A 24,565-nucleotide genomic window follows, 5' to 3' on the forward strand; every position below is an offset into this window, starting at 1 on the left:
CAAGGTACGTAAAATAGATTGTGTAGTAGATAGTGTTAAGGGCTAAGAAGAAATAGTGAAGCAGAGAAGGGAGATGCTAAGGGTTGGACGTGAGGTGGGGCATGACAGTTTAGGTGGGGTGACCAGGAATAAAGGCCTGAGGCTGGGGGTCGAGGAGGAACAGACTGGGACGGAGTAAGCCAGTTGTGTCAAAATGGACCAAATTGCTTGAAAAAATACTAAATTGTAGAGTGATGTATGCAGTAACACACCATTCCTGTTAATCTAACAACCTCTAGAATAGGGCTTCTTAATCTAAATAAAATTAATTACCTACAGTTGTAAAGGAAGCCAATTACATTAAAATAATTATAAAATTTTTAATGGATTCGTGTTACAATATGTGCTTTCTTATTCGAGCATTAAGTGACAGGGCAATACATGTAAAACGTAGGCAAGTTAAGGTGTCGTCTTTTAAAGATCTGTCAGCGTGAGGACTCTTGTTGATCAGCTCAAATGGGGATTGTAAACTGAGGGATGGCCTTTGACTTACCTCCTTCCGTGCGTTGATCAATACAGTTGTAGGGAATTGTAGAGAGTAAAGTACATAGCTAGACCGCCCATGTGAGAACTTGGGACCTGGCCACTCGCAGTCTGAACGATTAACTGCCCGGCACAGAGCTGCCTACGAGTCGGTTGGCCGTGTTGCATGAGTGCTTGTAGACAGTCTGGCTGCTGGCCTGGCACCTATACTGTAATTTCAAAGTCGTTTGAGATACGAGATATTTTGAGTTACCTCTAATAACGATGATGCGACATGAAAATCTGAATTCTGGTGATAAAGTCGCAGGCACTGCTAATATGATTGTACTTTTGTCTATATTTATAGCCGAAGAAGTGATGAATTTTGCTTGGAAGTTTGTGAAAATAAAGATGATTTCTTTTTCCAGTTTGAATTCAGGGACACCCTGATATCTGCTGTGGATCCCAGTTTAAGAATCTTGTTTTAAAACAATACGATATTGTTCATGGCTACACACACACACACACACACACACACACACACACACACACGCAGATATCTACAAATGGATTGGAATAATACACACTAAATTCATGATTGTAGTTGGATGGTGTGTAACGTCACAAAATATGTTATAAAAATAATCATGGCATTCAAGGTATAAAACCACGTCACAAGCCCCTCAATATCCAGGACCCACTGGGGCCGGCTCTTCCTCACATTGCGCATTTATCTTGGCAGTCCTGGTTCTTGATGGAAAAACAGCTGCTGTGACAAAGGTGGCGTCCCCATCTGTCCAGGGCAGTTACTTGGGTTCAAATCCCAGCGTCCCTGCTTACTGGTTGTAAAGCTTTGGGCCGATTATTCCACACATCTGTGCCCTCGTTTCCACACCTGTAAAACGAGGATTATAACAAGTGCTCAGCAACAGTAGTCGCCTTGTAGGGCTGATGGGAAGATTTAGTGAGAGTAGACTTGTGAAACTTCTAGAAAAGTATCTGGCTTTTAGTAAATGCTAATAAGGGCTACTCATTATTATGGCCATCACCATAACCATTTCTGACATCTTGGGAGTTTTGGTTTACTCTTATTTTCATTTCACACATACCTTAATTTCTTTTTCGTTTTTTAATATTTATTTATTTATTTGGCTGCATTGGGTCTTAGTTGCGGCACGCGGGATCTTCTGTTGCAGCGCGCGGGCTTCTCTCTAGTTGAGTTGGCGCGTGGGTTTTCTCTCTCTAGCTGAGGTGCGCGCGAGCTCAGTAGTTGTGGTGTGTGGGCTTAGTTGCCCCACTGCACGTGGGATCTTAGTTCCCTGACCAGGGATCGAACCCGCGTCGCCTGCATTGGAAGGCAGATTCTTTACCACTGGACCACCAGGGAAGTCCCAACATACCTTAACTTCTAAACGTGTTCATGGCAAATCTTTAGTTTCGATGCTTTTGCGCTTCAAGAGAAAAGAACAAAACCAAAACCGCTTTGGTTGCAGCTTTACTGCTTCTTAATAGACAGGACTGTTTAAGCGGGATTCCTGGAGTCAGGCAGGCCCGAGTGTGTCTCGGTTCTTCTCTCGCCAGCTGTGTGACAGTGGCAAGTTATTTACTCTTAGCTTGGGTCCCTTATGTGAGAAAAGGGACTAACTAGTAGCAGTACCTACATCCGAGGGGGCGATTGAACAAGTCCATAGGTGGGAAGGTCCTAGAGAGGTGAGGGTATTGTGGACCTGTCCTAACTCTCCTCCTCCTTTCAGCCCTCAGGGTGGGCTTCCTGGAGGGGGTCCCGCTTGAGCCGAGTGGAGGTTTTGTAAGTGGCGTGGCTTGAGCACGGTGTGCCTGGGGATGGTGTCAGGCAGGGCTGCGCTCTGTTCTCACTTCATCCTCAGACTCTGCGACACCTTCAGGGTCTGTAGGCGGTGGAGAAGTGAGCTTGTATATGCATGTTAGGAAGGTGACCCTGAGAAGCAGTGGGGAGGGTCTGGAAGGGAGGAAGAGGTTGGAAGGCCAGTTAGAAGGGAGGTGGAGGAGAGTGGTGGCCCTGGCGTGAAAGGACAGTAGAGAGGGTGGGGGGGGGGGGCAGGAGCGCCTCTGAAGGCCGGGCTGGCCTCCGTGATTCTGCACGGTGTGCCTGGTGCCTGACAGGGCCCTGCACGCAGGACCACAGCAGCGCACCCCTCCTGAGTGACTGACAGCGGTGCTTAGCAGACAGAGGTAGATGGTGCCCCAGTTTCCTGCTTCCTTGGCCTGGTAGATGGTAGCTGTTTGGCAGGAATCTCAGTGTGGAAAGAGGACTGGATTGCAGGAGGTGATGAGTCTAATTTGAAGCTGACCTTGAGGTGCTCTGGGACGTCCGGAGAGTGGGTGCAAGTCCAGGGCTCACGATCTCAGTTGAAATGGGGGGAGTAGTGGAGCAGAAAGGAAGGCTGAGGAGGAAGGCCCCGTGTCTCCCACCTGCACCCACTAGGCAGCCACTGTCAAATCTCTGTCTGCAGCCAGGCCTTCCCTCCTGAGCCTAAAACAGCCCCCCGTCTTCTGGTGTCTTCCTCTCCAAACTGGGAGCGCGTCACTTCCCCGAGAAACAGGACCTTCCTCCTGATTTCCCTGTTCCTCCCAATAGTCCTGGAGGCTTTAGTCACCGGCCCAAACTGTGATGTTTTTAGATAACCAATGAGAACCTACTGTATAGCACAAGGAACTCTCCTCAGTGCTCTGAGTAGGGTTCAGGAAGGAAATCCAAAAAAGAGGGGATACATGTATACATATAGCTGATTCACTTTTCTGTGCAGTAGAAACTAACACAACATTGTAAAGCAACTACACTCCAATAAAAATTATTAAAAAAATAATCACAAAACCAAACCAAACCAAACCAAAACAAGAAAACTGTATGTTTTCTCTTGGATAAAATTCAGTAAAACTTCAGTTCCTCAGAATGCTTAAAATCGAAGGTTCTAATTTCTCGGAGTTAAACTTTTTTTAAAGGTCAGTTGTTTAAAAACCTCTTTCTAAAATATCATGTAATTGCTTTTCCCACCATTCTTGTCTCGCTAGGGACAGTCGTCTTCTCCCAGACCTTCCCGAGACTCACACCCCAGGTCTCTGCCTAAGCGTGACCCTCCAGAGGGGTCTCTCCTGGTCCTACCTCGGCCCAAAGAGCAGCCTGCGCCTGTGCCTTGCTTGATTTTGTTTCACACCGTTTATCACGATATGATTGGCTAATTTTTTTCTTATCACTTGTCATTAAGTGATTTTTAATCTCTCTCCCTCACTAGAATGGTCTTTTTTTCCCACTGTATTTCCTGCACTTTGAAGGTGTTTGGTATATAGTGGGTGCTTCGTAAATAATTGTTGAACGGATATTTATAAGCAGCCCTTTATGATATTAGGTCCGCTTTACAAACTTGGATATAGGCTTAGCAGAGCTGCTTACGAAGGTCCAGGTCACCTGATTTCTAAAGGACAGAGCCAGTGACTGATTGCCTCGGTGGGATTTTCACACTTCATCAGGGTGCCTTCCAGATCCCTCATCGTAGGTACCCAAGCTACTCCAACAGAATACATGAATGGAAGAAGTTGTCAGAAATGGAGGTTTCTGGGACTTTCTTTGTGGCGCAGTGGTTAGGAATCCGCCTGCCAATGCAGGGGACACGGGTTCGTGTCCTGGTCCAGAAGATCCCACATGCCGCGGAGCAACTGAGCCCGTGTGCCACAGCTATTGAGCCTGAGCTCTAGAGCCCGTGAGCCACAACTACTGAGCTCACGTGCCGTAGCCCACCCGCCTAGAGCCCGTGCCCCACAACAAGAGAAGTCACCGCAATAAGAAGCCTGCGCACCGCAGCAAAGAGTAGCCCCCGCTCGCCACAACTAGAGAAAGCCCGTGCGCAGCAACGAAGACCCAAGGCAGCCAAAAATGAATAAATAATTTTTTAAAAAATGGATGTTTCTGATTGTTACAAAAATGCCTTGCTTTTTTCAAATTTAGGAGGATATGGCAAAAAAATCGGTCGTAGTAAAAATTGGAGGGAGATGCTGAAGCTGCCCCCGGCACCCAGTGCAGCAAGCTTCGACGTTCGATTGGTGAGTAAGGAAGCCGCACCTGCTCGAGTCCGGAGGTCATGGCTGGCGTTGTGCTGTTTCGTTTGTTAGATGTTGGTCTTTCCTTAGTCCCTTATTTGCTTCAAATGCTATTTAATAGATTCTCCATATATCGTCACGATTCTTCCCAGGAAAAAACCCTGTAGATTTTCTAATGTGCAGTTATAAAGTATGGCTATTGACTTTTTCATTAAAAACCTTTTTTAAGAACTGGGACTTCCCCGGTGGTCCAGTGGTTAAGACTCCGCGCTTCCAATGCAGGGGCTGCAGGTTCGATTCCTGGTCGGGGAACTAAGATCCCACATACTGTGGAGCACGGCCAAAAAAAAGAGTGATATATACCCATTGTTCTAGGTAGAACAGAAGAGAAATGCAGCAATCATCCTCTCTAGCAGTGAACACTGGTAACCGTTTCTCGGTCTCCTTCCAGACAGTTCTCTGTGCGTATGGACAGGAATTACTGGTGAGAACTTCAGGAAAGGAATAGTCAGATAAAAAATAAGGTATGGCGGGGTCATGGGATACTCTGCAATGTAAAGAAGGAGAGAGTTAGCTACAGGTCCTGACATGAGCACAAGAACTCACAAGTAGAGTCATGTCTAAGGGCAATTATAATTGTATTTTTTTAGAGACATGATTTCCGGTTCAAAGGGTATGTGCATTCAAAATTTTGATGTTCCCAAATTACCCTTCAAAAAGGTTGTATCGCTTTACCCTTGCCTATGACCTGGCTAACACTGGTCGTTATCAATGTTTTTAACCTTTACTAAACTGTAATTTGCAAAATGGTCTCTTGTTTTAACTATGGATGGGGTTGAGCATTTTCATTGGGTTTTTTCAATTTGCTTTTTTCTAATTCATTTTTGAAAGTTCTTTATGTATGAAAGGTGTTGTCCTTTTATATTCATTGTGAATACATTTTGTATTTATGCTTTTTGCCTCTTGGCTTGCAGTATTTTTCAATATGGCAGTTTTAATTTTTTATATAGACAACTATATCAATGTTTTTCTTCTTAGTCTCTGAGCTTTATGTTGTACTTAGGGAGGACACCTTTACTCCCTAAGATAATTTTTTTAAAAATCTATCTTTTCTTTAGTACTGTTATAGTTCCTTTTTAAGAAAGTTTAAATATTTTATCTATCAAAATTAATTTCAGATAGTATAAAGTGGGAGTATTTTTTCCCCAAAGACCTATCCAGCCATTTTAATGTCATTACATTTTTTTCCTCATTATGTTTTAAAAATACCAGTTTTATTGAGATATAATTAACATGCCATACAATTCACCTATTTAAAGTGTACAATTCAATAGTTTTTAATACATTCTCAGAGTTGTGTGACCATTATCACAATCAGTTTTTCAATTTACAGCATTCTCATCACCCAAAAGAAACCCCATACCCGTTGGTAGCCACTCCCCGTTCCCTCCCCCACCTCTAGCTACAGGCAACCACTAATTTACTTCTGTCTCTGTGGACTTGCCTATTCTGGACATTTCATGTAAATGGGAAACATATACTATGTGATCTCTTGTGACTGGCTTCTTTTCACTTAACGTAATCTTTTCAAAGTTCACGCATGCTGTAGCATGAATCAGAACTTAATTCCTTTTTGTTGGCAAATAATATTCCATTGTATAGACATATCACACTTTATTTATCCATTCATCATTTCATAGACATTGAGTTGTTTTCGTTTTTGGTCTGTTGTGAGTAAAGTGACTACAGTGATTCACGTACAAATGTTTTTCAAATTGTGGTAAAATACACATAACCAAAATGACCATTTTGAGAATGTAGACTCCCTCCTGCTGCCGTCTCCTCACCACGAGGGGACTCAGAATTGGAGTGAGTCGCCTTCTGAGATGCACTTGTCACCGGGAGCTGGCCTCTCCGTCCGACACTCACCACCTCCCTCTGGCAGCAGCTGCTCGTCCGCTGGCTGGTCCCCTGCCCCGTCCCCCCGTCCCAGCCCCACTGCCCCCGTCTCCTCCACGGCCCCAGATCCAGACGGCCCTCAGAAGTGAGCAGGTCCCATAAGGTCTCTGCTGTCCTCACAATGCCCAACTTGTATTATTGTGAAGTTCAAATGAAATAATACACAGAAAGGACTTAAATCATAGTGGCACGCAGTAAGAGGTGAAAAATATTACGTGTAGTTATTATTTTTATCTGTTCCTTCTAGGAGAGAGAGTAACTCCTTAGTCTGGCACCAAGGCTTTTTGAAAATCTGATCAGTCTTTTTAAATTTTAATTTAATTTATTTATTTTAAAAAATTTATTTATTTTTGGCTGCGTTGGGTCTTTGTTGCTGTGTGCGGGCTTTCTCTAGTTGTGGCGAGCGGGGGCTGCTCTTCATTGTGGTTTGCGGGCTTCTCATTGCAGTAGTTTCTCTTGTTGCAGAGCATGGGCTCTAGGCATGCGGGCTTCAGTAGTTGTGGCACGTGGGCTCAGGAGTTGTGGCTCGCGGGCTCTAGAGTGCATGCTCAGTAGTTGTGGCGCACGGGCTTAGCTGCTCCTCAGCATGTAGGATCTTCCTGGACCAGGGCTCGAACCCGTGTCCCCTGCATTGGCAGGCGGATTCTTAACCACGGCGCCACCAGGGAAGTCCCTGCCATTCATTTTAGGAGATTTCCTTATTATCCAGATAAACGTCCATGCTTTTATGCACATGCAAAGCACTATCCAGCCCATCCCACAGTGTTTTGTCATTAATCATATTTGTATTTAATTTCTAAGCCCACACTCTTGTTCTGTGACTGCTTCTTTCATGCTTTATGTTCTAGCAGTCCCTTCAGTCTCTAGTCTAGAGGATACTAATTAGGGTTTTAAAAGGTAAGCTTTCTGTTGCCTGAATTACCTTTTCTCCTGGGTCAGTTTTTCTGCTGGCTTTTTTTGTTTGTTTATTTGGTTAGTTGGTTTTGGTTTTAGTTTTTACCTGCTGCTTTCCCCCTGTATCTAGAGAATGCGATTATTTATTCAGGTTTATGTTAAGGGCTGTGTTTCTTTGTGCGGTGGCAGCCTGGCTTCCTCTGTGGTTGTACCCCTCTCTTGAATGGCGTTCTGGAAGGCGGGTGCGTCAGCGGGGTGCCGTCCAGACAGGGCCTGCGTTCCAGTGGCCACAGACAGCATGGCTCCGCTTTGCCAGTAGAGTGTGTAGTTCTTCAGTTGTGCTCTGCCTCCCCCCTGGGGTCCCAACTTTCTGCCAGGTGGCTTCAGCCTGAAGAAGTCCCTTGGTCGGCAGTTGTGTCCAGGCCTGGGAGGGGCTTCTGGGACCCAGACACCCGGGCAACCTGCTTATCTCTGCAGATTCAGCTGGTGGTTCCTTTAACAATCCAGCCCCATAGGCTTTCTCTCTTCCAGGTAATCCTCAAATTTCTCACTCTTGAGGGTGCCCTGTATTCTTTTTCCAGATCACGTTTCATTCTTTTTGTTGTGATTTTGTCTTTGTTCCTTTCAGTAGGAAGCTGGGTAAGAAGGTTGGCAGACCTATGCTCCATCTGCTACCTCAGTGGAAACCAGGAACATTTCTGAACCTTTGAGTTCGGGAGGAAAGAGTTAAAAACTCTCAACTCGGGCTTCCCTGGTGGCGCAGTGGTTGACAGTCCGCCTGCCGATGCAGGAGACATGGGTTCGTGCCCCGGTCCGGGAAGATCCCACATGCCGCGGAGCGGCTGGACCCGTGAGCCATGGCCGTTGAGCCTGCGCGTCCGGAGCCTGTGCTCCGCAACGGGAGAGGCTACAACAGTGAGAGGCCCGCATACCACAAAAAAAAATTAATTAATTAAAAAAAAAATCTGGCACAAATGAACCTATCTACAAAACAGAAACAGACTCACAGACACGAACCCGTGTCCCCTGCATCGGCAGGCAGACTCTCAACCACTGCACCACCGGGGAAGCCCCATAACATAGTTTTTTATTATTTCCTTGACCCTATTACCATTTGTTCTTTAGAGAAAAACTCCGTATTATTTGTCTGTTGTTGTCCCTGTGTATAAGCCTCTTGGTATTCCGACAGGGAGTGTTTATTTGCTGTTTCATAGTTGATATAGTATCCATTATAGTTTTTTTTTAATTAATTAATTAATTTATTTTTGGCTGTGTTGGGTCTTCATTGCTGCGCATGGGCTTTCTCTAGTTGCGGTGGGGGGGGTTACCCTTCGTTGCAGTGCGCGGGCTTCTCATTGCGGTGGCTTCAGTAGTTGTGCACAGGCTCTAGGCACACGGACTTCAGTAGTTGTGGCATGCGGGCTCAGTAGTTGTGGCTCGTGGCCTCTAGAGCTCAGGCTCAGTAGTTGTGGCGCACGGGCTTAGTTGCTCCGTGGCATGTGGGATCTTCCCGGACCAGGGCTCAAACCTGTGTCCACTGCATTGGCAGGTGGACTCTTAACCACTGGGCCACCAGGGAAGCCCTCCATTATAGTTTTATTTATGTGTCTGGTAGTTATGTGGAAATAAAATAGCAAACTTAATGCTCCTGTTTTATCCTGTAGTTGTCTATGGTTAAAGGGCTTCCTGATCAATATCCAGGCATAAATCTAATTTCCTGCGGGTAGTGGAACTGAACGCAAAAATTAAATGTAATTTCATTTTTTGCATTTTTTATTTTTATTTATTTATTTATGATTGAACCCGTGCCCTTGACAGTGAGAGCATGGAGTCCTAACCATTGGACTGCCAGGGAACTCCCTAAATGTAATTTTATATCTAAGTGTTTCCAGGTATGAATTGCTATAATTTCCATCCGTGTCTTTTAGATTTTTCCCACTCTTTATTGGTAAAGTGTCAGCTCACCCCCTGTGGTTTGTCTCATGTATTTGGCCACATGCAGGACACATCCGGATTTCAGATCTTGGTTGAGCCATGGAGATCCCGGAAGGGGAGACCATCCAAGGAAGAGTCGGAACGCTCAGCTACATGGGTACGTAATGTACCACCCCGGGGTGCTCGCGCCCCTGCCCTCAGGACACAGAGAACTGAACACGGGAAGGGACCTGGGGTCCGCCCTGGCCCGCTGCTGGGGAGCATACCTGGCCCCCCGGCCTGCGCTCCTCTCTGCTGACGGGCCAGAGTAGGGACAGGGCAGTGGGCCTCTCCGCTGTGCTCACTGGCCCCGCACACCCCCACAAGGTTGTCAGAGTTATGCGCGCAGCTCCAGGGCAGTGACCCAGCCTGACGCAGGGGGGCCTCTGACATGAGGGACCCTGAGGGCCTCTGCTGAGTCCCGCACTTACCCTCCCCCCATTCCACTGTGGCTGCTGTCACCTGCTGCTGGGGTCTTACTCTGAGGGAAAAGGGGCGCCCGGGGGCCTGGCTCTGCCTGTTTGGAGGCGGGGTTTCCCCACGGTAGTTACTCCACGAGCAGCAGGAATGATTTGTAATAACAGCTTTACTGAGATGCAGTTCATGTGCCATAAAACCCACCAACCCGAAGTGTGTAGGTCAGTGGATTCCGGTTTGTTCACAGAGGTGTGCAGCTATCACCACTGTCTGATTCCAGAACTTTCTCATCACCTCAGAGAAGGCCCGCGCCCGTCAGCAGTCACTCCCCACTCCTCACGTCCGCCCCCAGCCCTGCAGCCCCTCATCTGCTTCCTGTCTCCGTGGACTCGTCTCTTCTGGCTGTTTCGTACGGGTGGACTCACGCGCTCTGTGGCCTTTTGTGTCTGCCTTCTTTGGCTTAACATGTTGGCGAGGGTCATCCACGTGGTGACAGACATTAAATTTACAGTGTGTTGTTTGCAATTAAGTATGAGGGCATTTAATTTGATTTAATTTACATTTCCTGTGTTTGTTATGTAGCTCCCGAAGTTCTCAATCATGAAAGGTACACATTCAGTCCTGATTGGTGGGGACGTGGCTGTCTGATATACGAAATGGTTCAGGGACAGTCTCCGTTCAGAAAATTCCGAGAGAAGGTCGATAGGGCGGAGGTGGAGCGGAGAGTGAAGGAGGAGGCAGAGCGGTACTCGGAGAAGTCTTCTCCGAGAAGTCGCACTCGGGGAGGGCGGGAGTGGGGCTAGTCTTCCGACCGACCGCCGTTCAGGCTCAGGAGGGGCCACCTGGTGCTCCGCGGTGCCAGGGACAGGGCCTTCCTCGGGGGTTCTGATCACGCAGAACAGAGTTCATCGTTTGCTTTCCCCAGAGGTGCAGCTGAGAGGGAAGGGTGGTGTCGGGTCACTGTTTAGAGCACAGCTGGCCAGCTTCACAGGACGCTAAACATGAAACAGAATCTTCGGGGTGCTTTGCAGCGGTAAGGTTCTTCTCTCTGCCCACGTTCCTCAGAACTCCCTTTAACTGGTCGCCAGGGACTGTGGTCCTATCGACACCCTGCCCCGATGGCCTGCCATGCGCCTGGCACTGTCAGTCCCAGGCCATCCTGGATGTAAGGGGATGAGAGAAGCTCTCCTTGTCGCTTAACTTCTCTTAAGCCAATACTCAGGATTTTCTGAGCACATTTTAAACTTCATCTGCAGCCAGCGAGAATGTATTGCGCGTCCCCCATGGGACCTTCCCCGGCACTGAGTAAAACAGGCAGTAATCCCAGCCCTTCTGCCCCCAAGCCCGGTGCTCTCACCCACTCAGGGGAGGCGGCCTGGGAGACGGGCATCTTCGGCAGGGAGGTGGGAGGGGCTGGCCGCGGGGCGGGGTGGGGAGGAGGGGCCGCACCGGGGCAGGAGGCCGGGGGCTGATGCGCTGGGACTCCCGGGAAGAGATCCACGGGACAGAAGGAGGGGGGCCGGCCCGGGTTTTGTGGAGATTCAGGTGGGAGTCTGAGCCCTGGGTGGTGGCAGAGCGAGTAAGAAGCCTTCGGACTCCGGGTGGACGGCAAGGCCGCGCCCGTAGGATTTGAGAGCCGTGCACGGAGCGGGGAGGGGCTGCAGCAAAGCCCCGGCGCGGAGGCGGGGACTCGGTGCGCGCCGGGCAGCTTGTCCCGTCCTCCTGTGGCGCGCGAGGGTGGGAGGGAGCCGCTGGAGGTGTGCGGAGAAGTGAGGGGCTTCCGGCGCGCCAAGGGCCGCGTGGGCGTCCAGGGAGATCGGTGGTTGGTTGTGTGCAGGCAGGACGCGCGAAGCTCGCAGCAGGCGGGGAGTCGGGCTTGCTTAAGCGGGTCTGAAGAAGCAGGAGAGAGGCCGCGGGGCTGGGTGGGTGCAGAGGGACGGTTGGAGGAGCGACTGTGGGTGTGAGCGGGTCACAGAGGAGAGTGCGGACACGGGGCAGGTGGAGGCGGGCTCCTTGCCGGAGTTAGACACACGGGGGCGCGCGCTGCGGGGGGAGGGCTGACGGGGTGGGGGGGGAGTGGCAGGATGGAGGACGGAGGACCAGGCCACTGGACTGCGGCCACAGAGCGCGGGGCGTGGTCCCCCAGTGGGTGCTGGGGTCAGCCGGTGTGTCTTGCGGGAGTTGACACTGGCTGGGGATGAAGTACCTAGGGGTCCGTCTCCTCTTGTGTCCACATGTGAAGGGACGTGTGCTGGTGGCCTTTCTCGGGCTGCTCACCCTGCTTGGAGCTGACGGCGTTCAGTCAGCTCCTCCGTAACCGCCTCCTGGCCACCCTGCTGTTGCTGTTCAGCTGGTAGATGTTGACCCAGTGTCTGCTGGCACGCGACGGTCCGATGGGGCTGCAGGAGCATACAGATGTGCGAAGTGAGGCCGGCCCCTCGGGAGCACACAGTTGAATGGCAAGCCTAAAGTAACACGAAAGAAACTAGGGTCAAAAGCAGAGCTTGACGGGTACAAAATAGAAGCGAAGCCTAAAGGGTTTTCAGGATGAAGGGGTGCTGTTCGTGGGAAAGATGGTGGTGTCTGCGTGAAGCCCAGCCTGTGACTCAGGGCCCGGGGTCGAGGCCCAGCCTCCCACCACCACGCGCTCACCCCTCCGGGTCTCGGGTTTCTCATCTAGAAGATGCAGACGGTGGATAACTTCTACCTTATAGAATTGCCAGCAGGATAAAATGAAAGCGTGCGTGTGAAGTGTTTAGTCCCACGTGAATCCTCGGTAACTGCTGAGCAGAGCAACAGCTAGTTCTTAGAGAGTCTGTGAAATTCCAACAGACGGCCTGGAGGAGGGGCCACCTCAGGTACAAGGTCGATGTGAACAGGGCACAGAGGGGGGAGCGTGGGCAGCTGCGGGGTCCAGGATGTGGCCCAGCGCTGACTGCACGCGAAGGGGACAGCCCGCCTCTGCCCGTCCCTGCCGGGCCCCCGCCGTGACACCTGGTGTCGGGTACCGCTGGGTCATTTTCAGAGCTCTCTGTTTTCATTTCAACCCCACGGTGGCTTTCTAGGATATTCTCAGAGCTGCACGGTGGAAAAATTAAAAGTTGATTTCCGTGGTGTCCCATAGTCAGTGGCAGCAGGCAGCACGGGCACAAGGTGCTTTCCGCTGCCCGGCGCTGCCCGGTCAGGCCCCTGGACCGCGTGAGTTGGCAGCAGGCTTGACAGAGGCATGGAGTCCCTGCGGTGCGGTCATTGCATCTGGCCTGACACAATGTTCAGGTCTGGTCTTAATTAAGGAAGCCTGTGTTACTGAGCCCCGCCCTGGCTCCGTGCTGGAGTTCCCACGGCAGCTGCCTGCAGAAGCTTGAGTCCCGCGGGAAAGCCCGACACCGCGCCAACTACGCAGGTGTATTCCCATCGGTGGTGTCTGGTAGGAGTCAGCTCGGCCGAGAGACCAGACGGCCTCGGTGTGTGTGCGCGGCACGGCCGAGCGGGCGGGGCCCGGCCCAGGGGCGTCGCACACGAGCCGGGAGCCACACGTGGGTGCTGGCTGGGAGTCGAGGCCACGGGTCAGCCAGCGTTCCTGTGACGCACCAGGTGGTGTCACTAGGGCTTTGCAGGTCTCTCTCGCATCGTTCAGTTCACCATTGCAGCGCAAACAGCCACAGACCCCTGAGCTAACAGCCAGCTCTGCTCCCACAGAGCCTTATTTACAGAAGCAGGCACCGGTGCGGTACAGCCCTGGGCTGCAGCTTCCCAGCCCCTGGCCTAGGCTAGGTTTTGGAGGCCCAGACCTTTCCTGTGTCGCTCTGAGCAGAGGCAGACCTCTTTGACTGCTAATTGTGGAAGAAGGCCTATCTGAACTTTTGGCAATAGGGGCATACCTCATCTTTATTGTGCTTCACAAATAGTGTGTTTTTGACAGATTGAAGGTTTGTGACAGCCCTGTGTTGAGCAAGTCTATTGCCACTATTTTCCTAGCAGCTTTATTCTTTAAATAGGTACAATTTTTTTAGACATAATGCTATTGCATACTTAACAGACTACAGTAGAGTATAAACGTAACTTTTATATGCACTGGGAAACCAAAAAATTCGTGTGACTTGCTTTACTGCAATAATCACTTAACTCTGATGGTCTAGACTCGAACCCGCGGTATCTCCGAGGTCTGCCCGTTTAAATGTATAAGTAAGGAATACTTTTGAAAGAAACACTTTCTATTAATTTTAAGAATATACAACTTTTAGAGCTAGGTTTGCTAAATTTTTGCCTCATCTGAGGTCCTTAGTGATCTGTTTAATTAATAGATTAAAATAGTTTCTAATAATCAATATAACTTGGCATGAAAGTGGTGTCTGCGAAGTTCCCAAGAGCTTCTATTTCTTGAAAAAAAATCCCCTAATTTTTACGTGGGTAAACTTTTCTTAAGGATTTACTTAGCCACCTCTTTTTTTTTTTTTTTTTTTTTTTTTTTGCGGTACGTGGGCCTCTCACGCGCAGGCTCAGCGGCCATGGCGCACGGGCCCAGCCGCTCCGCAGCATGTGGGATCTTCCCGGACCGGGGCACGAACCCGTGTCCCCTGCATCGGCAGGCGGACTCTCAACCACTGCGCCACCAGGGAAGCCCTCTTAGCCACCTCTTTATTTATTGATAGCTCAAAGGCAAAACTTCAGTTTCAACTCCTTTTTGAAGCATTGCGTATTCTAAATCAGTAAAATCTGAAGTAACGGGGTTTGGTTGATACTTTGAAATTTAGTGACTTTGTTTAGATGGAGGTGCTCTTTGCCACCCCGATTCTTTGGCCATTTTTGTTATGGAGCTTTTCTGGGTTTTCTCTTTTATCCTTGGAGCTTCCATTGACTCCATTTTCACTCGTCCACAGCTACTCACCAAGGATCCCAAGCAGCGCCTGGGCTGCAGGGGCGAAGGAGTGGCTGAAGTCAAGGGACACCCTGTGTTCAGGGACGTTAACTTCAAGAGGCTGGAGGCCCACGTGTCAGACCCCCCTTTCCGTCCTGACGTAAGTGTGTTGCCAGAGAGCAGCGGGGTGTTGGGGTGTCTGAGAAAACGGATGTTTTCCAGGTAGGTTCAGGACCACCCGTCCCGCCCCCGGTGCCCCCTGGCCCGTCCGCACAGGCCCTCCCGGCCCGCTGCCGCCCTGGCTGGTGGAGCCCACCCAGGTCACTGCCCTGCTCAAAAACCTCAGCAGCACCCGACACCCTCCCCAGGGTGCCCCGCCAGGGTCCCCACGTTCCCGCGGCCCCTTCCCCCGCCCGGAATGCGCTTCCCCACGCCGGGTCTCGCAAGGTCCTGGCTGCACACTGAGGGCCCTGGAGTGGCCGCTCGAGCCTCCTGGTGAGCGCGTGGCGGGGCCACACGGGGCCACGTCCCCAGGGCCCAGCAGGCCCCGCGCACGTCGGAGCTGGGCCGGAGCAGGCCCCTCTTTGGCCTTGAGCTGCTGCAGGCCTGTGATGGAAACGTGGAGATTCGATCATTCCGCAGGATGTGATGGGGCTGAGACGTGCGGTTAAAATAGTTTTAGTTGTACAGTCAGGATTCATTATGTTTACGTGGAATGTGTTGTGGCAGCAGCTTCTCCCTTTGAGCTCGTTCTCGCAGCGCCCTCCCACCTGCTCCAGGCACTAGAGTCACGGGGAGGACCAGCTCCAAGACGAGGAAAACCCAGCTGGGGCTGCTCAGAGCCTTCTTTCCACCAGGCCCTGTGCGCCGCGGGCCGCAGCCTTCCCTGAGGAGGGCGCCGGCTGGGGAGTGAGGGGCAGAGGCGCTGGGGCTGCTCCGGGGGCTCTCCTGCATTTAACCAGACGGTCCGGGGGCCCGCTGTCAGCAGCGTCTGAGGGCGTCAGGCAGCCTGGCAAGGGCGCAGGATGGGGTTCTGGCCTGGGCTCGGGCGTCCCCTGCACCGTCTCCTGAGGGCCGGCCCCCCATTGGCGGCTCCCACCTCTCCACTGCTCTCAGAAGTTCTGACCAGGGGCCCGGGATCGGCACGCTCCTTCCTTGTCGTGCACGCATCCCTGAGCCCTGGCTTCCCTGCTCCAGAGGCGGCGGCCCGGGCTCCACACGCCCTGCCTGCTGGCCTGACTCTGCGCCCGAGGATGCCAGTGCCCGGTGGGGCTGGGGGCCTGGGGGCCTGCCCAGCGCAGATGGGGGCCAAGCAGGTGGACAGCACGTGCGCGAGGGAGGCCGAGGGCTGGAGGCTTCCTCTGCCGTGTCCCAGCAGGGGCACCCCGTCCGCCCTTCTCCACCTGCAGCCTCTGCCGTGGCCCGTTTCCGTGCAGGAAAGAGAAGAGGGGGCCTCGGGGGGCTTGTGGGCGAGAGAGTGGGGAGCTGGAGCAGACGGGCCGCGGGGCCTGTGGCTCTGGAGGTTGCTAGAGCAAGGATTGGACGTACTCCACGCCGGGAGGGATGGCGAGGAAAGGAGGGTGCAGGTGTGCGTGCGGCGGCTTCCCAGGTGTCCTGAGCGCCGCTGAGGGAAACAAACGCAGCGGCGGCCGTCTCAGCCGCGCCTCTCTGTGCTCTGTGACAGCCGCAGGTGGTTTACTGCAGGGACGTCCTGGACATCGAGCAATTCTCCACGGTGAAGGGCATCCGCCTGGACAGCACCGACTGCACCTTCCACAGCCAGTTCATCACGGGCTGTGTCTCCATCCCCTGGCAGAGCAAGGTACTGCCCGTTGCAGCACGGCCCACCTAGCTAGTTACAACGACCAAGAAGAACCTTATGTGTGTAGAATGAAGTTTCCTCTTTAAGATATCTTTTTAGCTATTTTACATACACATCCATTTGTGTGTGCGCGCACGTGTGCATGTTCGGAGGTAAAATTATATGTGGCAGCTGCCCCTGGTCCCTTCACGGGGGGTGGACAGAGGTGGCCCTCTCGGGTCTGCTGGGCTTCTGCCGCCCTGAGCCCTGCTCCCTGAGCGGGGCTGGCTGGACGGGAGTTCACTGCTTTGGGGGCCACGTTGGCGGCAAGAGGAGGTCAGGAAGCAGGGGAAGTAGGAGCCGAGGACGGGGGCCAGAGTGGCTGCCGAGCACTGGGCTGGGGGCCGGGTGGGCGGTGCCGGCCGGCCGCACGGGGCCTCCACCACTCCTCTGTCCTGCCCTTCTGTGGGTGCAGATGACCGAGTCTGAATGTTCCAAGGACATCAACGAAAGGGGAAATGTGGCATTAGATCCAGAAGAGAAGACATATCAGCCAGCTCCCAGACAGAAGAAGGCTTCTTCCACAGACTCTTCACTCGAGGGGTAAGGGTGACACACGTTCTGTTATTATTATTATCACATTATAATGTGATGTGTTAAAAGGAATATTTCACCAAGGTAAAACTTTCTTTGTTCAGCTTTCTTTTTTCAGTGCCTCTTACATAAGATAATTTACATAGTTTGAAAGCCAGCCATAAGGTACAGTTTGAGCCCAGCGAGAAGCATCCTCACAGTGATGTTTGTCATTGCTGTGAAAACTGTTCTGATGCAAAAAGAAGAAATGGCTTACAACACTCGAAAGGAGATCGTCTGTCCACGGCAAAGCATTTCACACTAGACTCAGAAATCAGCATCTTGTAGAACAACCATAAAACAGTGCACATCATTTCTATTTCTGCCTTACGTGTTCTGATTCTTTTTTTTTTTTTTTTTTTTTTTTGGCTGCATTGGGTCTTAGCTGCGGCACGCGGGATCTTTTGTTGGGGCACACAGGCTTCTCTCTAGTTGTGGCTCAGTAGTTGCAGCACGCAGGCTCAGTTCCCCCGTGGCGTATGGGATCTAGTTCCCTGACCAGGGATCACACCTGCGTCCCCTGCATTGGAAGGTGTCATCTTAACCGCTGGATCACCAGGGACGTCCCCGTGTTCTGATCCTTAGAGCTGTCACATCATTCGCCACGATCACAGGGAAAGATGATTTTCTTTTGAACATGGAAGAGTGGTTTGGAGAGACTTTCTGTGGTAGCATTAAATTTAGGAATTTTTCCCAGGTCTCCTTGGACCAGTGGATTATCCTGCCGTGAACCCCGTCTGTTCCCGAGGGATTTATGCCGAGGTTGTCCACTAACATCCATGGTTTTTCAGTATAGACCCAGAGTGTGTGACCACGTTTCCTCTGCAAACTGGGGGCTGGGCGGGAGTTAACCCCGTCCTTCTCTGGGGCCGAGTGTGTCTCGGTGCGAGTCATCTCCGGTCCACACCGTGGGGGCCTTCAGTGAACCTGTGGCGGGTGGAATCCATACGGTCGTTCTGGAAGGAAGGAGGCGTGCACCCCGCGCTGCTGAGCTGGGTGGTGAGCGCGGGGTGAGGTACGCAGTGTGAGTGCAGGACGCATGGGCGACGCCGTCTCTGTGTGAACCAAGCAGCCCGCAGGACGTGAAGCACACGGGAGCGAATTTAAGGGTTTCCCTGCCTTGAAGTCAGCACCCTGCGCCATGTTTTCACGTCCACTTAAGGCAGGTCAGCGACTTGCATCAGAAAGGCGCCTGACAGGCCTTGTGCCGGTCTTGCGGGCTGCATCAATGCCAGCCCCAGCGAGAAGGAGGGGCTGCCCTCCAGACGGCGAGCGCTTGCTGCACAGCCGGCTGGCGCCACGGAGCCCGTGCCCTGGGCTGCATCCTGCCCGTGAACTGCAATAACCGCGCGTGACACACCCTGAAACGTGCCTGATGAGTCTGTCCATTTCTCTACTTTCATACCTGAGTTGTCTTTTCACTAAAGCTGGATTGAGGAAAAGGCCTCTTGAGGACTCGTGACGCCCAGAAAGCCCCAGCTGCAGACGCCTTGTGGCAGGGACTCCGCGTGTCCCCGCGGGGAGGAGGGGAGAGGCCTGGGTGCCAGCCCTGTGGCGTCTGCACCGAAGGCCCTGCTCCTCGCCCGAGGCTCCTTCCGCGCTCCTCCTGTGGATGGGCGTCGGTTGGAAGCTCTTGGCCCCTTTCCCTTCGTGTTCACCGCCCCGTGCCTCTCATCGAGATTCCCCCCACCCGCCCTCGGGCGTCTCCGCAGCGCTCCTGTCCATCCTCTGAAGGAGGGTGTTGCCAGGACCCTGAGGTCAGGGCTTGGCTGTCGGGGGCCGCTCTCCCTACCCCTGCGGTGTTGGACGGGTTTCTGTGGCCGTGGCCTGTGAGTCTCCGGGGCTGGGATCCCGGAGCCAGACGTGCGGGAGGGGCCCTGGCGTCGGGGCGAGGGGGTGCCCGGGGTGCACGGGCCTCGGCAGGGCCTTCTGGGGCCAGAGCGGCCTTTGGCAAGGTGAGAGCTGGTGGAGGGAAGAGCCGAGAAGCCTCCTGTGTCCTGCGACCCCGCTGGCTGCCCTGCCTCCGCGGTGGGCTGAGGTCAAGGTCACTGTCCCTTGGCTTGCTGGGGAGCCTTTGCCACCTGCCATGTGGGATCCAGGGGCCGGGCCTCGGAGACTGTAACCAAACAGCAGGGACTTGGTCCCGATGCTGTGACACCCGGAAAGCCACCGCCAGGGCCTGGTCCCGCGTCGCTCTCCCCAAGGGTCATCTGCCCCACCCAGCGCGTTCCAAGGTGTGGTTTGCATCTGTGCTGATGAAGCTGTATGCCGCATGCTGGCTGCAGTGGGGAGCCCAGTTGCCTGGAGGCCTGTGTCTAGAGCAGAGTCCCTCCCAGGCGACGTACCACAGACCAGGTGAGGGGAAGGGGGAGCTATCTGGGGTCTGGGGCCTTGATTTTGGCAGGAGGGAAGTGGCTCGGCCTCTCCCCCACCTCATCCTGCCTCTAGAGGGAAGGTGGCAGGAGTTCCCACCTCCTGGGGGCTGGGAGCACAGGCAGCAGGGTTTGGTCCACGCTACCTGCTCATAAAGAGGTTACTAATCGTGGAAAAGGAATACGTGCTCATCGTAAAAAACACAGGAGAGCGTAAAGAAAATAGGAATCACCTTTATTCCCACGTCCTGTTTACATTCTGACTTCTTCCAGGCTTCCTTCCTCCCCTGCTGGGGCCCTCCTGCCTCCCGCTGTGGATCATCTGGGGGACGTGGGAGGGCCTGGCCCGTCACAGGTGGGGAGGCTGGGGTGCAGCCCACCTGCCTGCAGAGTGAGGAGAGGGGGACCGCAGGGACGGCCCGAGCCTGGGTGGTCGTCCGCACCCGGGGGCACAGCTACGGGAACCAGTCAATTCCTTTTTCTTTTCCTTTCTTTTCTTCTCTTTCCTTTTTTTGCTTAAGCTAGTCTGAGTTGCACGTCTCCATGCCCAAGTGAGAGCCCTGACAGAGACAACAAATCCAGGTAAGAATTTTCACAGGGTGTCTGGCAACTTAGTAGATTGAACATGTCTTTTTTTTTTTCTTTGTTTCTGATTATAAGCAAATGTATATTTATTAAAGAGAATTTTGAAATTAAGACGAGTACACAAGGAAAATTTGTGTTTAATGTCAGCCACTGTCCAGGGATAATCCCTATCCGCATTTTATTCTGTAATGTATATAATTGATAGTTGTTTCTTGCCATGTCGTTTAAATAGATCTGACTGCTTCACCTCTTATGGCACATTTTGACCATCATTTATTTAAACAGTCCTAACAAGTGTCGTTCCCACTTTTCTTGTCAATATGAATACCAGTGGGACGGACGCCCCGCACCTACGTCTTTGTACCCACACCTGATTATATTTCTAGGGTAGCTTCTCACCAGGGGATCCCTTAGTAAAAGGGTATGAACAATGGACATAAATCCTCCGAGAAAGAGCTAAAATGGTTAAAATGGGTATACCTAGAAAGCAGGTTCACTGGGATGGGCAGAAATGGAGCAGAGGAATGCTGTTTGCTTTATAAGCACTGCATCTTGACTTTTCTCTGTTGACCACGTTCATGTATTATTAAGATAAAAATAAATGTGACCTTGTAAGGATTATTTACTTTCCCCCCAATAAAGCACAGCTATGCACTAAAAAAGGTATAGGATCATTTTTAAAGAATATATATGATTTGCCTTTATGAACAAGTTGCCCTCCTGAAAATTTTTAACCATTTGCCCTCCCACCAACAATGTTTAACAGTTCCTTGCTAAGTTTCACCAAAAACTCAGTTTTGATGAAGAGTTTCACCAGAAACTAGGTATCTTTCATTTCTTTTTTGTGGTAACATACACATAACACTTACCATCTTAACCATTTTTAAGTGTACAGTTCAGTGGTGTTAAGTGCGTTCACGTCGTCGTGCAGCCGTCACCACCACGTGTCCACAGAACCGTTTCATCTTGTGAAACTGAAACTCTGTCCCCATTAAACACTAACCTCCCTATTCTTCCCCTCCCCCAGCCCCTGGCCCCCACCATTCTACTTTCTGTCTCTATGGATTTGACGACTCTTGGGACCTCATATAAGTGGAATCATGTGGCGTGTGTCTCTTGGGTCGGGCTTATTTCACTCAGCATAACGTCCTCAGGGTTCATCCATGTTGTAGCAGGTGTCAGAATCCCCTTCCTTTCTAAGGCTGAATCAGATTCCTTTCTGCTTCTCCATTCATCTGTTCATGGGCACTTGGATTGTTTCAACGTTTTAGCTATTGTGAATAATGCTGCTATGGACTTGGGGGTACAATATCTTCTTGAGACCCTGTTTTCAATTCTTTGGGGCATATACCCAGAAGTGGAATTGCTGGGTTGTATGGTAATTCTTGGTTTAATTTTTTGAGGGGCCACGATACCGTTTTCCACAGCAGTGGCACAATTTTACGTTCCCACCAACAGTGCACAAGGGTTCCAGTTTGTCCATATCCTTCTGAACACATCCTTTTTAATGGCTTTTTGGCATTATTCCAATATTTTATTAATTTTTTCTTTTTGGCCACACTGCACGGCTTACAGGATCTTAGTTCCCCAAACAGGGATTGACCCCAGGGCCCCTGCAGTGGGAGCGCAGAATCCTAACCACTGGACCACCAGGGAAGTCCCTCCAATATTTTAAAGTATTAATGTTTCTACCAATTCCCTATTGTTGGACATTTACATTGTTTCATCTTCTTGATACTATTAATATTGCTTCAATTACCATCTTTGTAGCTCCATCTTCGAATGCTTGTCTAATAACGTCCTGAGTGACGGTCCATAGGTATATATGCTAAGTCAAATGGTTCAGGTACTTAAATCTTCTCGTATCATCTCATTTATTTATTTATTTTTTGGCCACACCACGCAACATGTGAGACGTTAGTTTCCTCCACCAGGGATCGAACCTTTCCCCCTGCGTTGGGAGCCCGGAGTCTTAACCACCGGACCGCCAGGGAAGTCCCCTTTAATCTGCTGACGGATCCACATCTTTTGACGTTGCCAAATTACTCTTCAGAAGAATGACAAGACTGTATTATAACTAGCAGTTCTTGCAAGGCCTTGCTTCCTGTGTCCTTATCAATCCTGGTTAGCACTCTCTTTACTCACCTTTTCTCCGGTTCTTGCTGAATCTTACTGAATCAACTTACGCTGTTTTCATAAGTTGCTAACTCAAAGTTTCCCGCCTTACCCTGGAGCATCTGAGCCAGGACTACAGAGCCTGTGATGAAATGCCACCCAGGGTCAGATATTTCCCCTCCTGCTCTGTGCTTTGTCATCCATGAAGCGAGGCATGTGGAGTGAGAGTGTTCCCTTTGTCTCATTCCTTGAAGTCAAACTTTCCCCCTCTTATGCCCTTTGAATTCAGCGCTGAGATCTCAGAGGACCTCTGCTTGGGTAGGTCCTGGCCTCTTTCTCTTCTGCTTCATTGTGTTATTCCTCTTAACTGCTCACAGCTGAGTGTGAGTGAAATTCTTTAAACACTGCTTTATCACTGGGGCTGAATTCTTACTGTTTTCCATCACATTTCTTTCCCTTCTCAACTGGAAGATGAGCCCAGCAAAGGGCCTGCATTGTGTGGCTGGGGGGTGGGGTGGGCTGTGCTTCTGCTTTTTGTATTTCGTGTCTCTTACTTTGAGGGCCAGGCAGCATTCAAGTTGTGGTTTTAAATAGGAAGGAGCACTTCCAGTCTTGATTTTCTAATAAGGAAACAACTGGGCTTTAGAGTGGAGGAATGTCATACCCCATGTAGACCTCATTTTAATTAATATAGCAGTCAGTGCTGGCCAGGCATCTCCTTCAAGAAGTCCTCTTGGGACCTCCCTGGTGGTCCAGTGGTTAAGACTCCATGCTCCCAATGCAGGGGGCCCAGGTTTGATATCTATTCAGGGAACTAGATCCCACATGCATGCCGCAACTAAAGATCCTGCATGGCGCTTCCCTGGTGGCACAGTGGTTGGGAGTCGGCCTGCCGATGCAGGGGATGCGGGTTCGTGCACCGGTCCGGGAAGATCCCACATGCCGCGGAGCGGCTGGGCCCGTGCGCCATGGCCGATGAGCCTGCGCGTCCGGAGCCTGTGCTCCGCAACGGGAGAGGCCACAACAGTGAGAGGCCCGCGTACCGCAAAAAAAAAAAAAAAAAAAGATCCTGCATGCCGCAATGAAGATCCCGTGTGCTGCAACCAAGACCCGGCACAGCCGAATAAATAAATGAAAACAAAAACACGTCAATCTCAATGCTTTAAAAAATATATATAAAAGAAGTCTCCTGACCCTCATTCCCAGGCCAGGTGAAGGGCCCCTCCCTGGGCTGGAGCTTATACAGGGGATCAGTTGTAGCCTTCATGTTGTTCATATTCTAGTTACCAATAACTAAGGGTAATGTCTTTGTTTGGGCTGTTGTATCAGAATACCATGGACTTGGTGGCTTATAAATGACAAAAATTTCTCACATTTCTAGAGGCTGGAAGTCTGAGATCAGGGTACCAGCAAGGGTGGTTTCTGCTGAGAACCCTCTTCCGGGTTGTAGACTGCCAACTTTTTGTTATACCCTTACATGGCAGAGAGCAGAGAGGGGAAGCAAGCTCTCCCATGAATCTTACAAGGGCACTAATCCATTCATGGGGGCTCTACCATCATGACCTCATCTAATTATCTGAGTAATGGACAAATAACATGATGATTGAAAATGAAAGTAGAGTGAACCATAGAAAGATATTGAAGAAAATCTTCATCTTATTACTGGAGACTAAATTACCAGGTTCCCAAGAGATAGAACTTACGACATTTTGGTCACAGTACAGTACAAAGTACAGTAATAGAGGCGGCAAACAGGGGAGGAATGGAAGCAGTCAAGAGAACAGAAAATAGTAAATAAGAACAAAAAGGATCAGAGAGAAAATGAGAGCTACTCTGATTTTACATTCTTTGTGGGATACATTTTAAAGACATAGAGAAACTTGTAGACGTTTGAATTGGATGCACAGCAATGTGAATGTGAATGTACTTAATGCCACCGAACCGTATACTTAAAGACGGTTAAAACGATCAACTTAGGGACTTCCCGGGTGGTCCAGTGGTTAAGACTCCGCACTCCCAGTGTAGGGGGCCCAGGTTCGATCCCTGGTCAGGGAACCAGATCCCGCGTGCTGCTACTAAGAGCCCGCATGCCGCAACTAAAAAGATCCCACAAGCCACAATGAAGATATTGCATGCGGCAATGAAGATCCTGCGTGCTGCAACTAAGACCCAGCACAGCCAAATAAATATTTTTTTAAAAATGGTCAACTTTATGTACTGTATATTTACCATAATAAAAAAGAATGAAAAAAGTTGAATTGAGTTTAAACTCATTATTTCCCAGCTCTGTGCTCTGAAAGACCTAGAAGCAATGACACCCCGGTAGCAGGGAGCCCACCTGCTGCCTGGATCTTGGTTTCTAAATACCATTCTCCAGTAAAA

At 50.9% G+C, this 24,565-nt stretch overlaps 1 protein-coding gene across 11 annotated transcripts in view; it reads left to right on the plus strand.

Moving 5' to 3' along the window:
• The window catches only part of GRK4 (G protein-coupled receptor kinase 4), a 57,554-nt gene that overhangs the window by 21,524 nt on the left and 11,465 nt on the right, over nucleotides 1-24,565 (plus strand). The window contains exons 2-7 of one of the 11 annotated variants that reach the window (XM_067734930.1): nucleotides 4,484-4,578; nucleotides 9,431-9,520; nucleotides 14,700-14,837; nucleotides 16,362-16,499; nucleotides 16,954-17,081; nucleotides 20,009-20,065. In XM_067734930.1, the coding sequence (XP_067591031.1) occupies nucleotides 4,484-4,578; nucleotides 9,431-9,520; nucleotides 14,700-14,837; nucleotides 16,362-16,499; nucleotides 16,954-17,081; nucleotides 20,009-20,065 (646 nt within the window). The other 10 variants (XM_067734938.1, XM_067734933.1, XM_067734939.1 and 7 more) reach the window with 10 other exon arrangements.

This window comes from Pseudorca crassidens, chromosome 4 (genome assembly GCF_039906515.1).
Source record: "Pseudorca crassidens isolate mPseCra1 chromosome 4, mPseCra1.hap1, whole genome shotgun sequence".
Lineage (NCBI taxonomy): Eukaryota > Metazoa > Chordata > Mammalia > Artiodactyla > Delphinidae > Pseudorca > Pseudorca crassidens.